Raw genomic sequence first — 18744 nt, 5'->3', positions numbered from 1 at the left:
GGGTGGGAGATGAAGAGTGAGTCCACCTGACAGCGACGGCTATTGTCCCAGAAGGTTAGGCCCAGCTACCTGATCTGGCCCACTGGTTCTCACCATGTGATGCCTTGCCCCACATGCTGCTAGATGCCTGCCCTAAGCTGGGCTGTGGCAGGCCAAATAAGATGATCTGGTGGGCCTGCTGCTGCCCATCCCTGCACGAAGACATTTTCCAAAAAAGTTACATGGCTCAATCTGAGCTCTATCTTAAAGTATTTTTTTGCTTGCGAATACTATTTCACTAGTTCAACACAAAAGAGCTACTCAGTGAAGTGGTGGTTAGAACCAGACAGAGGGTATCAGGATTCCTGGTTTCTATTCCCAGCTCTGCAAACGGCTAACTATGTCACTTTCCCAAAGTCAGTTCAAACCATGTGGCGTGGTTTCTCAATCTGAAAAATGAGGACGCCACCTTCTTCACACAGGAATAGGGCTTGTGAGATTCAGTGTTTGTAAAGCATTTTGAGATCCTGAGATGAAAGACATCCTAGAAATGCAAGGTACATGACAGTAGAGCTTCACTAATTTGCACTGACTGGGAGACACAACACAAATTAGCAAGTGGACAGCACACTAAAGAGCAAGGATCCCACCATCGCAGAACGTGGTTTGTTCATTTAATCTGGAATTGATTTCTTATACTTTGTAATTCACTGGAAAACGCACTGTAGGACATTGGGTGAAACACTTCGTATTAAGCAAACTCACTATCTACAATGCTGTCTCGTCTACTAAAACTTTGCTAAGTGGGGAGAGAACACCATCTATGTGCAAACTATAAAGTGCAGGATTAGCAAACTCTCCCATAGTATACCCACACAAAACCAGAAACATTGAGAGCAACAGATGCTACAATACTAAGCAGAGAAAGGTGAGTTAAGAACAGGATCACAGTTTTGTTGAACTTATTTGCTTTGGTCACTCTACGTTAGAGTCTTTGTTGTGCCAATGATCTCATCTGTGGCTTGAGAGACAGCAGCCATGAAAACAAATTTGTGGGTTTACAGGATGGAGTAACACTGTGGATGCACATGGGGAGATTTTCACAGGAACAAAAGAACAGTTAGGTGCCAACTTCCAAAGAAGGCCAATGGCGTTTGGGAAGCCTTGCTCCCCGAGAGTCCTCTGAAAGTCCACGTTCCAAAGTCCATTACTGGTCATGGTGGTATTCCCCATTGAGTGGTAACAGCACTAAAACTGGAATGAGCTTTTAAGCAGGCTCACTGTGATAGCACCAAAAATAATCAAAAAGACATCCAAGAATCACTTCGGGAAATTCTTTCAATATTGCCTTATTCAGACTAAGGCTATATCTAACCTTTACCTGTATCCTTGTCCTTGGCTTTGTACACTTGCCCATATGTTCCCTCTCCAATAATCCCAATGATATCAAATTTATCCACGCAGCGCTTCCCCCAGTCGCTTTCTGTCTGTCTCCTCTCACCATAACGAGGACAACAGATTCTGAAAAAGGGAAGATTAGTTTTAAAATTCCGAACAATAGGACTTGATCATAACTGCTTTAAATGGAAGTGAATTTTTTAAATTTAAATCCTAAAAATTAATAGACTGGAGAGCAATTTGGTCATCTTACCTATCCAACTTGTAACACAGGATTGTTCCTCAGACTACAGTATACCTTAAATCTAGATAGTAATTACCAACAAGCAAAGGGATACCATCACTTCCTTGGGGGCGACTGTTCTGTAGTCTAACAGATTGCAGAGTTAGGAATTTTATACGGTGTGCTAGATCAGTGTTTCTCAACCTTTTTGATACCAGGGACTGGCTTGCTGCGTCAGGGAGATTTCAGGGACTGGCGCCAGGCCAAAGACCGGTTATTGAGAAACACTGCGCTAGATGGAGGTGAATTTTCTTTATTCAATACAGCAGGCATCACTAGACAAACATTTATATCAACCCATCCCACACAACAATATTTATATATCATACCAAGAACAGGAAAAAACAGGAAAAAAATTAACTATCCAAGCAACAAATGCCATCTTTAATTTAAAATGGCAACTACTGTACTCATTGTTTCAACCTGCCTTAAAATGAGGCCTGTAACAGGCTATTTCCATGGTCGCTTTCATGACTAACTCTCATTAAGTGCTATTTTGTAAATTTTTACTCCAATAGTCTTTAGTGAATTATGCTATATAGTCCTATACCTCCTACAGGCAGAGTAGCCAAATGGGACTTTTTTCTATGCCCATCATCCTGCAGTGTTATGCTATATCAGGTCCCTACACTTAAAGAACAGACCTAACAATTGTACAAGACCAAAGAGCATAATTTGAACTCCATCCAATGTCATCCCTTATTTCTCCAAATACAATGATCTAAAATAGGGATCAAGGGTTACGATGTATCAAAACACACTACTAAAAGGTTCTCAGTATGTCTCACCATTCTTCAGTTAGCCTGTACCTCAAACAAATGGATTTGCCCTGTCTTATGAACGGAGAATGATACACAGGATTCTGCTAAAGATCTTGTTATATTGCTCTTAATGTGAGTGGGGTTTGGACAGAAGCCAATTGGTATTCTTTACTGTAACATAATTCTTTCATAATTTTAGATTTGTTAAGTATTTGGAAATGAACATAGGACATTTGATTATTATTTAGGACACAATGTAGCAAATATGCCTTGGGAAAGGAAAGAAAACATAGAAGACACTCCTAATTATACAAAAGAGTTTATACTCTTGACGAATGTATAGTTCTCATTAGCGTTAAAGAAAGTCAAGTATGCCCACTGAGTTGAGAATAGATCACCAATACTTCACCAATGTCATGGGTGAAGGTATGTAGCCCCTTTTCCTGAACAACTGCTTCCTAGAAACACTGAAGATTCTACATCAGGTTGTTTGCCAGCCAGGTTTCTTTGGCTTCAGAATGACAGGTCCTTTCCCAGTTCAGCCACAATACTGTTTTCAAGGCAATTGTTAAATGAAAGTTTATGGGAATTTTCAAGGTGGACTAGGTTTAAGGTGTACATGAAACACTCCAGTAATTCACACCATAGGAAGGATCATGTAATAGATTATAGAACGATGGGACCTGTCAGAACCTTGACAAAATAAAGTCTGAATTACAGGCAGGCATTGTGATGCAAATATGCTACATTTCACCTGCTCTTCCCTCCCCCCCACCCCCATCTGTAGCCCTTCTAGTTTGTTAATATTCAAATGGATGGAGAAAGGACCCCATTCTCCTGCATGGACAAACACCCGTGTTTAGACTGACAGACAGAGCCTTAAACCTGTCAAATGTGAACTAGAAACCCAAAGGAGTCGGTGCAGCGAATAAAAGAAAGCCAGCACAACAGGGGTTTAGTTTCTTTCGAACAATGTTTTGGGTTTTTTTTAGAACCACAGTATCATGATTCAAGCCTGTCTCAGGTCAAATGATTTCCAGAAAAAATTATGGGTTGTCCAGAAGAGAGGTAAGTTGGGCTGTAAAACAGAACATGCCCCTTGAAGAAACATAAAGCTGAGATCCTGAATATGTGTAGTCATTAAAAATCCACTAGTACTTTTTGCACAGCTGGTAGCATTAACAGCAGTGTCCTGACTAGACTCCAACTGGACATTTGCATTGTGCCTACTTACACTTCTCTCTTCAGATTCATCAAATACATTAGGAATTTTTTTTTCAACCTGAAGTGACTTGCTAGGTTGCTGAGAACTGCTAAAACAGTTGCAGATTTAACCTCAGAGGTAGGTGCATTTTCATGATAGGGAAAACAGTTTCAATGTCCAATCTATAGCCACATTCTAAAACACTTTGGGATCTTTCTGGATGAAAGGTGCTATATAAACACAAGATCACCACCATAAGACGACACCGTTTAGAGATGCTAGCATGCAGTCTGTGCAAACACTTACTTTGGTCTCTTTTTGAATGGTTGCTGAGGTGGTGTGGCTGCCTTTGGTTCTGGAGACTCCGGGGGAGATGGATCCCCTCCAGGAAGCTCTGGAGGGAGCGGGAGGTCCATGAGCAAGTGTCGTGGTCTCTGCTCTCTCTCTTTCTTCACAAGTTTTGGAGGAAGAATCTCCTTTGGACTAAATCCCAGAGAGTTACAGCAAGTTAATACAATATGGTCAAACTTAAGATCCCACTTCAAATAAAGAGGATCACAGGCCAAAAGTTTCAGACTTGAGTGCCTGAAGTTAGGGGGCCAAGTATGGATTTAGGAGCCTAGCTCTAGACACTCAGGGTTAAAATTAAGCATCTTTCTTGTTTCAAAGCCAAAGTCAACGTAGAAAAATACTAAATTAAAAACACAGTCCAGCCTCAAAAGACCACATAACTCTTTGCAACTAAAAGTCTCCCATGACAGTGGAATAAAAATTCTTAACATTATATAAACGCAACAACAAATTTGGGATATAACCTGTTATCTATTTATTGAGCCCTACTTCCCATCTCCTGTCTACCCATTAAAACAGATTTAAAGGCATGTTCTGATCCTTAACCCCATTAATGGCTATTGCAAATCTACAACATGGAAGCAAAACTAACCATCTCTCCACTATATTGTTTTTAACTCAAGGACCTAACGCAAGGACAGAAATGGGGCAACAATAACTTCTGCATATTGCAGGTAGATCACCAGCTCATTTCTTCTTTTATTATGGTACCAATGGTAATGTAGTGTTATCTTTAACTAGTGGGAGACTGATATTCAGAATCTAGTTTATCGGGGGTTAGGGGGACATGGAAGGAGTATCAGGGAGAATTCCTGGATTTGAATAAATTGGAATTAAAATCCAAGTTGAATGGCAGTAGGCAAGTCACATTATTCATAATACTTACCCTGTACAAGACTCCACCCTCCCCAGGAAAGGGAAAAGCTGTCTATTGAGAAATAGACAAGCAGCCTTTCTTGGATCATTCTTAGGGCAACCTGCTTGGGGAGGTTGATGCATGTCAGCATCAGCAGGTCTAAAATTCTGCTCGTCAGCACAAAGAAGCCAATGCAACTGAACTGATGGGAACAGAAAATTAGGAAAGTTACCTTACTCACTAGCCACTTCCCAACCTAGCTGAAACCTGTGATGAAACACAATGTATTCCACAAATGAATACAGAAGCAAGACATGGAAGGAGGTTCTGATTGAAGTACAGTACTTTCCCCTTTGGAATAACTGAGTTCTGATACTCTTTAAAGGAATAGACAAAAAAATTTGTCTTTTTACTTCTTCTGAGGTCAGCACATAGGTTTAGTGAACTAATCAGAAAAGCCCTGCTACTCCAAGTACTAGAGGAAAACTGTCACTGATATGTATCACTATGGCTGTTATAAGCCATGAAAGTAACAACAGACACAAGAGAAAGACCTATGGGCCTGCTCTTGCCTCCGTTTAAAAGTCACCCGAAGTACTGCAGTTGACTTAGAAGATAAGGATTGCCCCGTATTGGTCAGTCTTAATGAAAGCAAAGAACATCAGCGTTAAGGCTGACAAGAGGAGCCCTCAAAATGGGATTCAGACATGGGATCGAGACGGCAGGCTAAAAATAGCAGTCTAAACAGGGGTGGCCCAGGCGGCAGCTCGGATTAGCCGCTGGAGTACGAACGTTCCTGGGGGCGTGGGCAGGTTTGTACTTGGGAGTCAGCACAAGCTGCTGCCTGTGCTACCACTGGCTGCCCTGCTATTTTCGGCGCACTAGCTCAAGCATGTTCCCAGCTGCAGTGTAGACATACCTAAATGTCGGATGAAGGCACCTAACTCAAGTGCCACGTCTGAAAATCAGTTCTTGTGGTAGAGCCTGATAGACGTGGTCAAATTATCTCGCCAGCTTCATAGGTTATAAACAAGCTATTTGAAGAATATTTAAAAGTTATTTATTCGGATTCAGCACCTAGTTATTTCAGCCTGTGTATGCCATTCACCATCAGGAGAAGCAGTTCCTGTTCCACCAACTGCAATGGAGCTTTACCCACTTTTGCTAGCAGGGAATTTGTTCTAGATCCGTAACATTATGCAGTGTTTTAACATGCTCCACACACCTTCATCCAAAAAAGCCTGAATTTGATACTTTTGCAGCTTGCTGGGAAGCGTATTTGTTTGACAGGGTTTTTGGGGAAGGATGAAGATGTGTTGCTCGGTAGCATCTGGAGAGGAGAGCCTTTTCTGGAGTTTTTTCATGGTCATCTGCTGACTGATGTAAATTGTCACCTTCGTTTGATTATTTAAGGCTGCTGGCTAGCTGGAGTTAATTTATTTGTATCTCAGAATTATGCTGCTAGGTGGCTATTTTAAATTTAGTTATGGTCAGGGCGCAAAGACATTTGCATAGCCATTCTTTTTTTTAAACACTAAATCTAAACAAACATCACCTCTGCATTACCTAAACCTGAGTGTTGCATACAGATGGAGTGGAAAACCTTAAAGATGAGCTGCAAAGCTTCAAAAAACCAAAACCCCATCAATACAAAGAACAAGGGAAATAAAATCCCATAACAGTAAAACAGCTGTAGCTGCTCTAAAAAACTGTAATTAGCACATCTCTTAGCTATTTTGGGGATAGTCATTACCTCCCAGAGATCCCGAGGAATTCAAGCTATGAGACTTAGAGTGACGTCAGCCATCACATGCCTAAAATGATTCTAAAACCTTCGTTTCCACTCCCTCCTCATGCCCTCCCCTGTAAGATGAAACATCTCATGCTGCATCTGAATGCAAAGGTGAATCCTTTGCAATGATACATCGTGAGTCTTCTTAGCATTACACAAGCATGAAGAGAAAGGTACAAGAATCTTTATTTACTCATCTGAGCTGCATTTTGTACTTGGGTAACTCCAATGGGATTCTAAACTTCATGCTTGCCATAGTCTTAGAAATCGAGAAGGGCATGTGTTTTTTCCACATGTTGGAAACAGAATAAAGAAACTTAAAGAAATTTTGTTCACCGTCAACAAATAGTTATAAGTGATTGAAAACAATGTACTGTGCATGGTCAATGTGTCATTTGCAACTAACACCTGCTAACCCTAATGAAGTGGCTTTATTTGTTTGCCTCCTCTTTTTTCAAATGAACTGGCTGGCTGAGAACTTGTTTGCCAATCTTTGGGTGGAAATATATTCTGCAATTATGTTATAAATCTCTCAAAATACACAATGGTAGTGGAGGTAAAATGAAGAAACTGACAAAGCTGCAAGTCAACCTTGAAAGAGTAATCAGCCACTCATCTGGGGACACATACAATATTAGCGTGGCAGCGATGAAAATAAGAGGTGTGTGAGTTTGTGGTAAAGTTTATGATGCTTTACAAGGCTGGCTTAACTATACCAGAGCTGACTCTATAGGCTATTACACCATGTTAGCAACCACAGCATTATGTTTAGTGTGTACTTTTCCAATACAAGTACTGGTCTAGATACCACATTAAGGCTATTCTTTCCACTCTCACTGCTATTTAAAAAGCTGAACAACACTAAACCAAGTGCTGTTTGTGAAAGACAACATAAGGTTGCACTGGTCTAAACTTTTATAACGTATTGTAATGATCACAATTACAGCAGTACCTTGCTAATACTAATGCCTAAAAGATCGATTGAGAACAGTAAGTGAACAAAGAACATATAATGAACTTTGTTCACGTAAGAAGTGGTAATAATACTTCAGAATATACTAGTAGATTGATTTGTTTTACATTATGCAAGAGTAATTAAGTCTTATATTAAGATATCCCAGTACCTCTTTACTGAGAAGTAGAGAGAGAGCAAGGGTTTTGGTGAGCAATTTAGTAAAGTAAAAAATAGTGAGGACCTAATGTGGAATCACTCACAAATTACAAAACTTCAAGAAAGTATTCTGCCATGACAAAAAAGTTTTTAATCCTTTTTCAGTTGATTCTATTTCCTTTGCCCTGGTTTATACAGATAATTTCCATCACCATAAAAAGTGAGTGTTTGGAGTCATCTAGGGGATTAGTTGAGTAATCAATCAGATCTCAAAATGATTGGAGTAGCAGTCAATACTACAGCTCTCTTGGGAAAGGACTCAGTCTTGACATTCTGCTTAGGGCTCATCTATAAGTGAACTCTCAGGAGAATTAATTAGAATTGATTTAAGATGTGAAATTAAAGTAGATTGGTTAAACTGCATTAAACCCCTGTGTGACACAATCAAAATTAAGGTCACTTTTATTTTGAATAAGAGTATCCACACCTGGGTTTAATTTGGTTTAAGTAATCCACTTTAAAAGTTAACTTGGATTAATTTCCTGAGCCTCCCTATGTAAACAAAACCCCTTAGAGATAGACAGTAAAGGGTTACCCTCTTCCACATTAAAATTATATAACAATGTAATTAGATAAGCAGCATGGGGCACAGATAAAGAACAGGTTGCACGTAAAACCACAGGGTGAATTACCATTAAAACTACTGAACTACGCATGGTTTCCTTATTCCCAACAACCCTCCTCCCAGATATGCTACTTAACTTCTGAGATTCTTTTATTTTCTGTCTATGGCCTTGCTTACAGGACACAGTTGCACCAGGTGCAATTTTAAAGCAGCTTAGTTAGTCTGAGGCAAACTTCTGTCGACACTCTTAGTTCAGTTTATTATAAATAAATAAAATACTACCTAGTTCTCATATAGTACTTTTAGTTTAGCTTAAATCAATTAGCAATTGATTAAAAAACCCAATGTAAGTTAAAGCAATGCAATTTGTTTCAGGTAGACAAGGCCTGCATGTCCGAACAACATGCTGCAAGTGCGACACTGCTTTGTGTTGTCCTCTCCTATAAGTCACATGCTCTTTCCTGTTACTTTAACACAGCTTTTTGGAGCATTCCAGTTTTTATAATAATTCAGGACCTTCTCTTGCAAGTTGCTGCACGTAAGAGGATCCCTTCTCCCATATTTTTTTTTTTAACTGTTTTTTAAAAAAAAGCCTCTAAACTTCTCTTCCTCACTGAGATTTTGTGTTAGTTTCAGCACGGAATCATAAGCCCCTCCAAATAGCTATTCTGGATGGAGAGACGGACAAGAAGATAACATTGTGAACGACGACGTGACAGGGCATTTAGTTATGAGTGGTGTTTTCAGTAGAATGGCACAGGCTTCAACAGAATCAAGTACAAAACTAGGTATCTTCTAGGAAACATATACAGGGTAAAGGAAGAGTCACCAAGCTAAAAATAAAATCTCTTCTCTGTAACGTGTTAGTACAATGTATTCCAACCCAAGCAGAACTGAGGTTTCCACATGACCTTACCTATCTAAGTCATCTTCCCCAAGCAGAATAGGTGGGAGCGGGAGTGGAGGCAGCGTTGAAGTCTTCAGGTGTGGGATAGCAGCCGTCAGAGTCACCTGTGGTTTTGTAGAGACCTGGACAGAGGGCTGAGAGTTTGCCTGAGTGGACAAAGCAGATGTTCTTGAGTGGGAAGAAGATGGCAAAGAGGCTGGGACTGAAGTAGGGACCTGAACAGAAGTCAGCTGGGAAAGCGGTAGAGGTGGAACAGCTGGTGATGGAGGCAAAGGAGGCAACGGGGGAATCTGAGGTGGCGGCGTAGTCGTTGGTAGAGGTGGAAGAGGTGATTTTATTGAGGGCAATGGAGGTGGGTTCTCCTTCTCTGTTGTCTCTGTCTCTTTTGGAGTTGCAATCTCCTCTTTCGCTACTACAGACTTGGAGTCTTTTGTTCCCATCGTTTTTGAGTCTTTAATTGGAGCTGCATGCTTCTTCTCAGAGTTCTCGTCTATCTTGGTTTTTATTGGCTCCAGAGATGTTTTAGTCTCTGCATTTATGTGTATTAAATTAACCAGTTCCGTATCGGAGGCTGATTTTTCAGATTTAATGATTTTGGGTACCTTTTTAGACTCCGCCCCTGTCTCCTTAACCTCAGATGAGCTGTTCTCTTTTATAGACAGAAAAACAGGTGAGTTCTTTGCCTCCTTCCCATCCACCTTTGCTGCTGCTGCCGCTGCTGCAGCTCGTTCCTTCTTTTTCCTGCTGAGCTCTGCTCCCAGGCTGGAGTTCAATGGTAGCCTCGCAGGCGATATACTGGAATGGCGACTACGTGAACCGGACCTCTGCTTTTTACTGTGAGATGATGAGTGTCTTGAATATACAGGACTTCGACTTCGGGACTTCACAGACTTCCTATGGAAAGAGCAGGAAGCAGAAAACTGAGATGCAGTCTGATGCATACTCTGTTAGTTACTGAAATTAACATATAGGGATAGCCCTCTTGAAAGACAAGAGCATTCATAAATTGTCAACTCCATTTCTGACCATACCCAAGGCTTGTCTGAGGACACTTAAATTAAGGATACCAGTTTGATGACACTTGAAAATTATCCAACATCTAGGGAGCTTCCAAGGTCAAAGATCTTGCTGCTTACAAATCAACAATTAAAATAACAGAACCGCAAGATGAGGGTTAGACAAACCCCAAGTTGAAGAAGAGATAACACATGCACAGTGCTTGACTGGAGGATTTTAGTTGAGAGGATGAGCTGACAGTTTACGAATCTTTCAGGGCAGTAGAGCAGGAGGGAAAACACAATGATAAGACATGAGTATTGCTTGTGGGAATGTTCTGCACAACCTTGCGGCGTTGATCAGTGGTGTTACAGTAAGGCAGTGATACTCAGACCTCAGTGGCTAAGGAATCAAACTAGCAATCAACATTACCCAAAATAGACACAGTAGTGTGAATTCATTGTTTCATTCACTATAGTATTATATATTCACTCACACAGTGTTTTAATATCATATGCTGCACAGAGCCGCAGGAGACCCAATCAAGAGCTACTTGCAGCTCAAGAGCCTAAGTCTGAGTATCACTGCAATGAGGCATTCTCCGAGTGAATGCCACTTTTGCCCACAGAACATCCTCACTCCAAGTAGAAGTTTTACTATTACCATAAATGCATTTGTACATTGCAAGTCAGAAAGACAATTTGAGGCTTTCACCCTGATTTAGACATGTTCAGAGATACTCTAAGTCTGAATTTACAAAAAGTGAGCTACAATTTATTACATAAGCAGAGATATTAAATGAATTTGGAAATCTGCACCGTAGTGTGAGCCACAAATAAGAAGAAAAATGCCTTCCTTTAAAGTACACGAGCTGAATAGAGGATAAACTTGGATTAGGCACAAGTCTGCAGTATCTGTGAACCTAGTGGAGATTAGGAATGAAGATTCATTGGAAAGACTGGAAATAAAAACCAAACAAACAGAAAACTGGTATTTTCAATTTACAGGTCAGTGAATATTTTCTCCTTTTTAAGGAAGATTGGGATTTTGCAAGTCATGGGACAGTGTATTTTAAGAGGAGTAATGTGGAAATGATGGACTTTAATGATCTGGAAGACACATGTTACTAAAAAATAAAAAAAATCTTGAAGTCAGACTCTACCCTTGCTTAGTTGAAATCATGTTCACAACTGATTTTTATTCTATGATTTATTCAAACCTAGAGTTCTCTGACCACAGTAGAAAATATAGCATGATTTTAGATCATGGTTAAAAGAAATTCCCTTTTCCACACAGCTCAGAAAACATGTAATAGCAACTGTGTTTAAACATGGAAGCTGTTAGCAGATTTGTCAACTATAATTGAAATGCAGTGTAAGAGACTAATATAATTTGAATAAGATAAGAGAATCGCAATTTTAAACAAATATTCTGACAACATAAATGCTTTAAAAATAAGCTGAAGGATAGAAATGGCTTATTATAAAGCATTTCACTAGACATTTGTGACTGTAGTGGCCAAATATCAATGTGACTAAGTGGATCTTACCTTTAGTCTTAAAGAAAAAAAAAACAGCAATAAGAGTATAAAAAAAGTCAAGACTTATTTCAGATCCTGTCTTCAATGTTCATGGAAGTTGTGCTTAAACAGAAGCTGGCAATATGCCTCAAGCTGGTATGTCATCTTCAGGGGACTCTGGATAATCAGTTTAACGGTCACACACACAGGCAGAATTTGCCATTTGGATAGTAGTTCACTTTCCACATCCCGCTGCAAAACTGTCAAGAGCTGAAATAGCTAGCAGCATGCTTTCACTGCACTCAGAGGTCACACTTGCAGACTTTGCTGAGGACAACATTCCTAACTGAACTTGTATGACATGGTTAGCTGCAAACAGAGCTAACTTAATTCTAAACGAAAAGAGCACTGAATCATGCACTAAATCCCAGCTACAAGTGATTCATAACATGGATCTGGAAACCTTCCCCTCCACAGGCAATATTAGCTTTTGTCACTGCTGACTGAATTGAAATATGTTTTAAGAGAAGCAAATATATACAGGAAGTTTTGTAAGGTGTTTCCCCTGTCTAGTGTAATCACTGAGTAACTTTATCTCTGACCGAGAGGTTAGTGATTTGCCCTCACACATCACCTTTGCAACCAACACTGCACTGCAGATTACCTAGTTTATAGGACTTAAAAAGGGAGGAAAAGCTCCCAGCTTTAGAGATGTTCAAGATTTTCTTTCCAGCTATAGCGGAATGGTTACAAAATTCCTGTATTTCTAATGCAGGAAACTGGACGTGTAAAATGCTAGCCACCAGGCCCGTGAATTAAGACAAAGGTATCAGTGGGAGAGAATGGGAATGGCTCACTAAACAAGACCAAAGCACTCTGGGAACAATCAGAGCGGTACCAAAGAGATCGTTGGAGGAATAACTGATAGAAGTCTCTAGCCCTATCTATACTATGAAACTGGAAGTTGCTAAGAGTTGTTAGCAACAGTTTCCCCTCAGCCAGTGATGAATGCAGAACAAGAGATGATAGAGAGAGCACAACTGGACACTTCCAGAATGCCTGTCACCTGAGGCTCTCAGAGCAATTTAAAAACATTAAGCATACCTCACAGGTGAGGTTATTTGGCATTATTTCCCCATTATGCAATGGAGAAATCACAAGCATAGTGCTGAAGTGAAAGTTAGTGGCGAAGGTGGGACTAGGACTCAGGCATCTTGACTCCTGATTTCTTGTTTTAACCACTAGAGCAGGGGTGGGCAAACTTTTTGGCCTGAGGGCCACATCTGGGTATGGAAATAGTACGGTGGGCCATGAATGCTCATGAAATTGGGGTTGCGGTGCGGAAGGGGGTGAGGCCAGAAATGAGGAGTTCAGGATGCGGGAGGGGGCTCCGGCTGGGGGTGTGGGCTCTGGGGTGGGGCTGGGGGTGTAAGAGGTGCTCCAAGCTGGGACCAAGGTATTCGGAGGAAAGGAGGGGTACCAGGGATGGGGCAGGGACGCGGGGCGGGGGGGATGAGGGCTCTGGCTAGGGGTGCAGGCTCTGGGGTGGGGCTGGGTATGAGGGGTTTGGGGTACATGGGGCTGGCTCAGGGTGCAGGCTCCGGGTGTCACTTACCTCAAGCATCTCCTGGAAGCAGTGGCATGTCCCCCGCCCGGCTCCTACCCGGAGGCACAGCCAGGCGTCTCTGCTGCACGCTGCCCCTTCTGCAGGTGCCGCCCCTGCAGCTCCCATTGGCCACGATTCCCAGCCAATAGGAGCTGCGGGGGCAGCGCTAGAGGCGGAGGCAGTGTGTGGAGTGGAGCCCCTGGCTGCCCCTACATGTAGGAGCCAGAGAGGGGACATGCCACTGCTTCCATGAGCCGAGCGGAGCAGCCCCCGACCCTGCTCCCCGGCTGAAGCACAGGAGCGGGGCAAGTCTCAGACCTTGCTCCCCAGCAGGAGCTCAAGGGCCGAATTAAAACAGCTGGTGGGCCTGATGCAGCCTGCGGTTTGCCCACCCTTGCATTAGAGAAACTACCTCAAATTAAACCTTCTAAATCCAGTTCATGGACATCTGACAATACATGATTTTGTGCTGCACACCAGTGACTATGGCGCACATACAAACCCAGAAACTAAAATCTCATAACAGTGTACAAGCCCACATCCATCAAGTGGGGTGTTACCTGAATTCTTTCTCTTGGCTACAGCTGCAATGGCATGGTTACTACAACTGCTATAGAGAACAACAGTGATTATATCTGTTACTTTCCCTCCCAACCAAAGACTCCACATTTCCTCCTTAACCAAAAGCAGTTTGTTTGGAGGGCCCACTTGGAATGTGACCTACAGTGTGCTTTCTGCATCAGGGACATTCCAGTATTTAGTTCACCATCTTCCTTCTCAGACTACATTTTGGGAATGGGGAGGTAAAAGAATCACTAGGAAGGATTTCACCCTCAGCCAATGAAAAAACATCAGTGCCACAGGAAAGACGCTTTCCTCCCCCTCTGAGGAATTTACACTGAACTTTCCTCACTGCATGGAATGCAGGTTCAGTGAAGCAACAACTAACACAAGCAAACTGAAAATCAGAACTCCTGTGTGTAACAGTTAGAAAGAAAATAAGGTCTGAACATTTCCCTCTGCTCATTTAAGTGTAATATTGTACTTTGGGGTAGCCATTTTCCGAAAGCTTCTTGCACACTCAGTTGACTCTTTATTTCTTGCTTTGTGTTGCTCATTGAAACCGAGCTTTGATTAAAAAGAGTGTGCTATAAAAAAAACTGCAGACCAGCTTTAAGAGAAAGGGGCGGGACTGTGGGGGTTATCAATTTAACCCTAGATTCAAAGAATTTGAAATAAACAGAGTGTAAACAAGCAGTAACCTTTGGAATTTTTTTGGGTTTGGTTAACTAGCTAAGTGCTGTACCAGAAAGATGTCCTCGAAAACTTTCCCACATGGCTATGCAAGTTCACGGAAGCACATTCAAAGCTGCTTCCATGAAACCAGGTTCAGAAAAAGTGATCTTCACTTCACAGGAGTAACTAGCATTATACAGACTAAAGGGAGGAATGGAGGGAAAACACAGAGCTTTAGGATCCCACTGATTCCTCTACTACCCTCCAACCAATAGCAACCCTCTTGCTGGTTAAGGAAGAGTAGATACACACCTTTAACAGAGCCTACAAGCACAGCCAGAAAGGATACACAACGCATCTGTCACCCAGTAGAGTTTTCTAAGGGGCTTAAAAGCGCATAGTATGTGAAAGCAATATCTTCGTTCCCCCCCAATATATATACATTTTTACATGGAGATGTCTCCACTAGGATTTTATATCAAGATGGCTAAGGGACAGGTAGCTTTTGCTTCCATGTAGCTAGTCAAATAAATTCCAGATGGGGGGAGAATAGGGTTGACCTCAGTGAGCTAAATTGAAGCAAAAATTACCAATGTCTTATCGCCACTAGGATTTTACACTGAGATAACTATTTGCTGTGAAGACAAAGGCAATGTTCTTAGCCCATACCAGCCCTAATTTTCATTGGAAAGCCTACTCCCTAAATGTTGAGAGAAGTGGATGTGGTTTTAGGGCTCAATTCCACAAGCAAGGAGTTCAATGGGACTACCCACATGAGAAGTACCAATCACATGGATAAAGATTCCCAAGACCAATCTCCTTGCTCACAGCTCCCAATGGAATCCAGGGAAGCAACACAACTAACATTGTACATGTTGTTTTGACAGTTTACCCTAAGGGCTTACTTCTTTCAAGTTCAGTTTAGAATTATGATAAAGCCATAGTTCCATAACACACATGCTGTGAACTGGAAGTTCATGGAGACACAAGCTTTAGATTGAAAAATAATGTTAGGCTACCTACCAATCTGTACTCAAAATACTCTTGATTACTATACATCCGAAATAAAATGCAGCACTATTACTAATTTCAAACAAAAATAGGCATTTTTTTTGTGTGTGTCAAAGTTACTGGTGCATAAAGAGAAAAAAATACATCTGTTCCAAAGTAAAAAAGTTACCTAATTACTCTTCTAGAATGCCAAGGAGCTATTTAAAACAAATGGAAGCAAATGATCCATAACTGAGCAGAACACAGCCTGAGAAAATCAACTTTAAACTAGAAAGAAGCAACTTAAATACGGTCAACTAATTATGATGAAAGAAAAAAATTAATCAGCTCAGAGTGAGATATGCTCTGAATTAAACAATCCTTCTGACAACTGCGATAAATCTCTTTCTTAGAATTTTGATCAAAGTTTCCAGAACGTGAGAGCTTTTTAAAGTACATTTAGTGCTAATGAAAGGTGCTGGATTTTTATCGCTAGAAATTTAGATACTTTCTACAGAACACTCACTAGTGCAAACTTCCCCACAATGCTTCACTCGTATTCTGCAGGAGCCACCTCTACAGGCAAGTGTAATTCAATCCTAATGGCTCATTCAGTATTGGCCTCTTTGCTGAGGCTGCCAACACGGAGGCTGATCAGTGCCAACAATGGCGGTGCTTTTTAAGATGCGGATATCTATCAAAAGGGAACTGTAACGAGCCCATCAAACTCACACAGACCAGTGAGGAGCCCTTGGCAGTAAGAAGTGAACACTAATTACCTGGGCCAGACCTGAATAGATGATCTAGAGGGTCAATCACTCGCAACCCCAGAGCCATCCAATCTCCCCCCAACACATAAGAGACAACATAGAGATCACACACCTGGCTACTGGACTTCGGCTCACTGACCGCTTGGCAACAAAAGGACTGCTCGAGCGCCTTCGGCTGTATGGGCTGGGTGACCTCCCGCTGTACGACCCACTTCCTCTCTCATAACTGGATGAGCGCCTCCTGTTGTACGGGCTGACGGACCTCTGTCTCCTACTGTAAGGACTAGGAGACCGAGTATTGGACTGGTATGCTACAGGTTCCTTGTAGGGTGGGCTGACCGACTGCCTGCGTGATGAGCCACCGGGGCTCTTCTTGTAGGAATCATAGTTGCTGGATGTATGCGACCGTGGAGGGCTGAGATCATATTCTTGGGTGTAGGATGCTCCTGAGGGGCTGTCATCCTGTTTGGGGCTGTCAGCCCATTTCCTGTGGGGACTCCTGGATTTCCGTTTTGGACTATCAGTTGCTTTGTAGCTTTTCAGAGTGTCCCTTTTCCGATGGCTTTTACTGCGGTCTTTGTGCCCAGACTTCAGCTCCCGCTCTTTTCTGGACTTCTCCTTGTGTGCTTTGGCCGACCTGGACTCCTTGTTGCTGCTTCTTGATGGCTGTGACTTAAAATGTTCCTCATTCTCCTCATTGAGTCTCTTGGAGGTCCCCGACACCCGGTCCTTGGTGGACCCTGACTTGCTGGACACCTCCTGATTCTTTTCCAGTTTCTTCTCTTTGTCCACCTGCTTACTCCTGATCAGCTCCCGAATACGCTTGTGCTGGTGATGCCGGTGCTTGTGCAACCTGTCGCTCCTGTCTGAACTTCCTTTCCTTTCATCATTCTCCCTTCTTTCCAGCTTGAGGGCCACATCGTCTGAGAAGGTGTCCGAGTCGGAGCTGATGTCGTCATACTCCACCAGGGGCTTGATCATTGCACCCAGTGGTGCCGCCGCCTCTTGAGCCACCAGCGGCGAATCTTTGGAGTGCTTGGACCTGTGCCTCTTGTGTCTGGAGACCAGCCGGTGCCTCTCCTTGCTGTTCGAACTGCCACTGCTGGATGTCTGCTGCTGCAAGGACCCCCCTCCTCCTCCATCCTTCTTGCCCCCATGTCTCTCTGGATTTGGCATTCCTTCTCCACTGTGCTTGGAAGAGGGGAGGGGGGAATCCTCCAAAACCCCCAAACTTTAAACCCCAGTCACACACACACACACCCCGCTACAGGCCTCTCTCCTCTTTCCCTGGCTCTCCTTTCTCCTCCCACCATTCACAGCCACTTGCCCCCGCTGCCTGTCCTCCCTGATTCTAGCTCTCTCCCTGCTTCATGGGGTGCAGCTCTTTGGATCAGGCCCCGGGGTGGGTGGCGGGGGGAGGGGCCTTGACCTCACAGGGCCCCTAGGCAGGAAGCTAAAGGGCCTGGAAAGCCCCCGGGAGGGGGGCCTGGGGAGGAGGGTGGCTGGGCCCTGGAGCGGGCGCCCTGGCCTGGGCAGAGGGTCGCCTGGACAGGGGCCCCCTGGGCCTCTGAGCAGGTCCCTAGGCCCGGCTCCCTGAGTGGCTCCCGACGCGGAGGGTCCCCGGATCCCGCCCCCTCGGCCGCGGCGCGGCGGGTGCCCGGCTCGCGGCCCCCTTTGTCCGCCCCGCTCCCGGGGCCGCCTCCCCTCTCACTTCCCAAAGCGAAACGGCACCGCTTCCAAGGGGGCAGCCGCCAACTCTCGCGAGACTCCCGCTCTCGCGCGATGAGCGAAGCCTCCCCGCCTCGCTCGCCCAAACGCCGCGAGAAACTCCGGCCGGGCCCGCTCAAACCTCGCGAGAGCTCCGCGCTGGGCTCCGCAACAAAACTTTATTGAGCGACCTGGTGACGCCGTCAGAGAAACAAGCGAGCACAAGGCGGCCTCTCTTTTTAACAAAACTTTATTGAGGAGCCAGGCGAGCTGTTCGGACAGCTCCTCCCCCCCTCCCCCAAACAAAACTTTATGGAGATGCAGAGTGTGGACAAATCGCTAGGGCCCTGCCCCAAACACACTTGTGTTCAGCAAAAAGAAAAGGAGGACTTGTGGCACCTTAGAGACTAACCAATTTATTTGAGCATGAGCTTTCGTGAGCCACAGCTCACTTCCTTCAGTTCACTTCACTTCACTTCACTTCAGGTGTCAGAGTGGCAACCGTGTTACTCTGTGTCCGCATCTGTATCAGAAGCACCGTGGAACGCCCTCTCCAGCTCCAGAGGGAGCCTGAGTGCCTTGCAATGGGCGGCATGAAACACATACCAAGCACGCCCCCCAGCAGTGCCCCCAGGCAGGGAGGGGATGTGTGA

General features: G+C 43.5%; 1 protein-coding gene across 3 annotated transcripts in view; it reads right to left on the bottom strand.

Annotated features, from left to right (window-relative positions):
* CDK12 (cyclin dependent kinase 12) overlaps positions 1-18127 on the bottom strand; it is a 74202-nt gene extending 56075 nt beyond the window's left edge. For all 3 annotated transcript variants that reach the window (XR_007353815.2, XM_048829910.2, XM_048829911.2), the window contains exons 1-4: positions 16497-18127; positions 9277-10161; positions 3932-4108; positions 1361-1500 (exon numbers count right to left, since the gene is read on the bottom strand). Coding sequence is in view for 2 of the 3 variants with exons in the window: in XM_048829910.2 (XP_048685867.1) it covers positions 1361-1500; positions 3932-4108; positions 9277-10161; positions 16497-17560 (2266 nt within the window). In the remaining variant the exon portion in view is untranslated. The remainder of the gene's footprint in view (positions 1-1360; positions 1501-3931; positions 4109-9276; positions 10162-16496) is intronic.
* Positions 18128-18744: the final 617 nt, after the last annotated feature.

Source organism: Caretta caretta, chromosome 27 (genome assembly GCF_965140235.1).
Source record: "Caretta caretta isolate rCarCar2 chromosome 27, rCarCar1.hap1, whole genome shotgun sequence".
Taxonomy (NCBI): domain Eukaryota; kingdom Metazoa; phylum Chordata; order Testudines; family Cheloniidae; genus Caretta; species Caretta caretta.
Note: the sequence above shows the minus strand (reverse complement) of the source record. Positions and strands in the feature narration are given on the sequence as shown.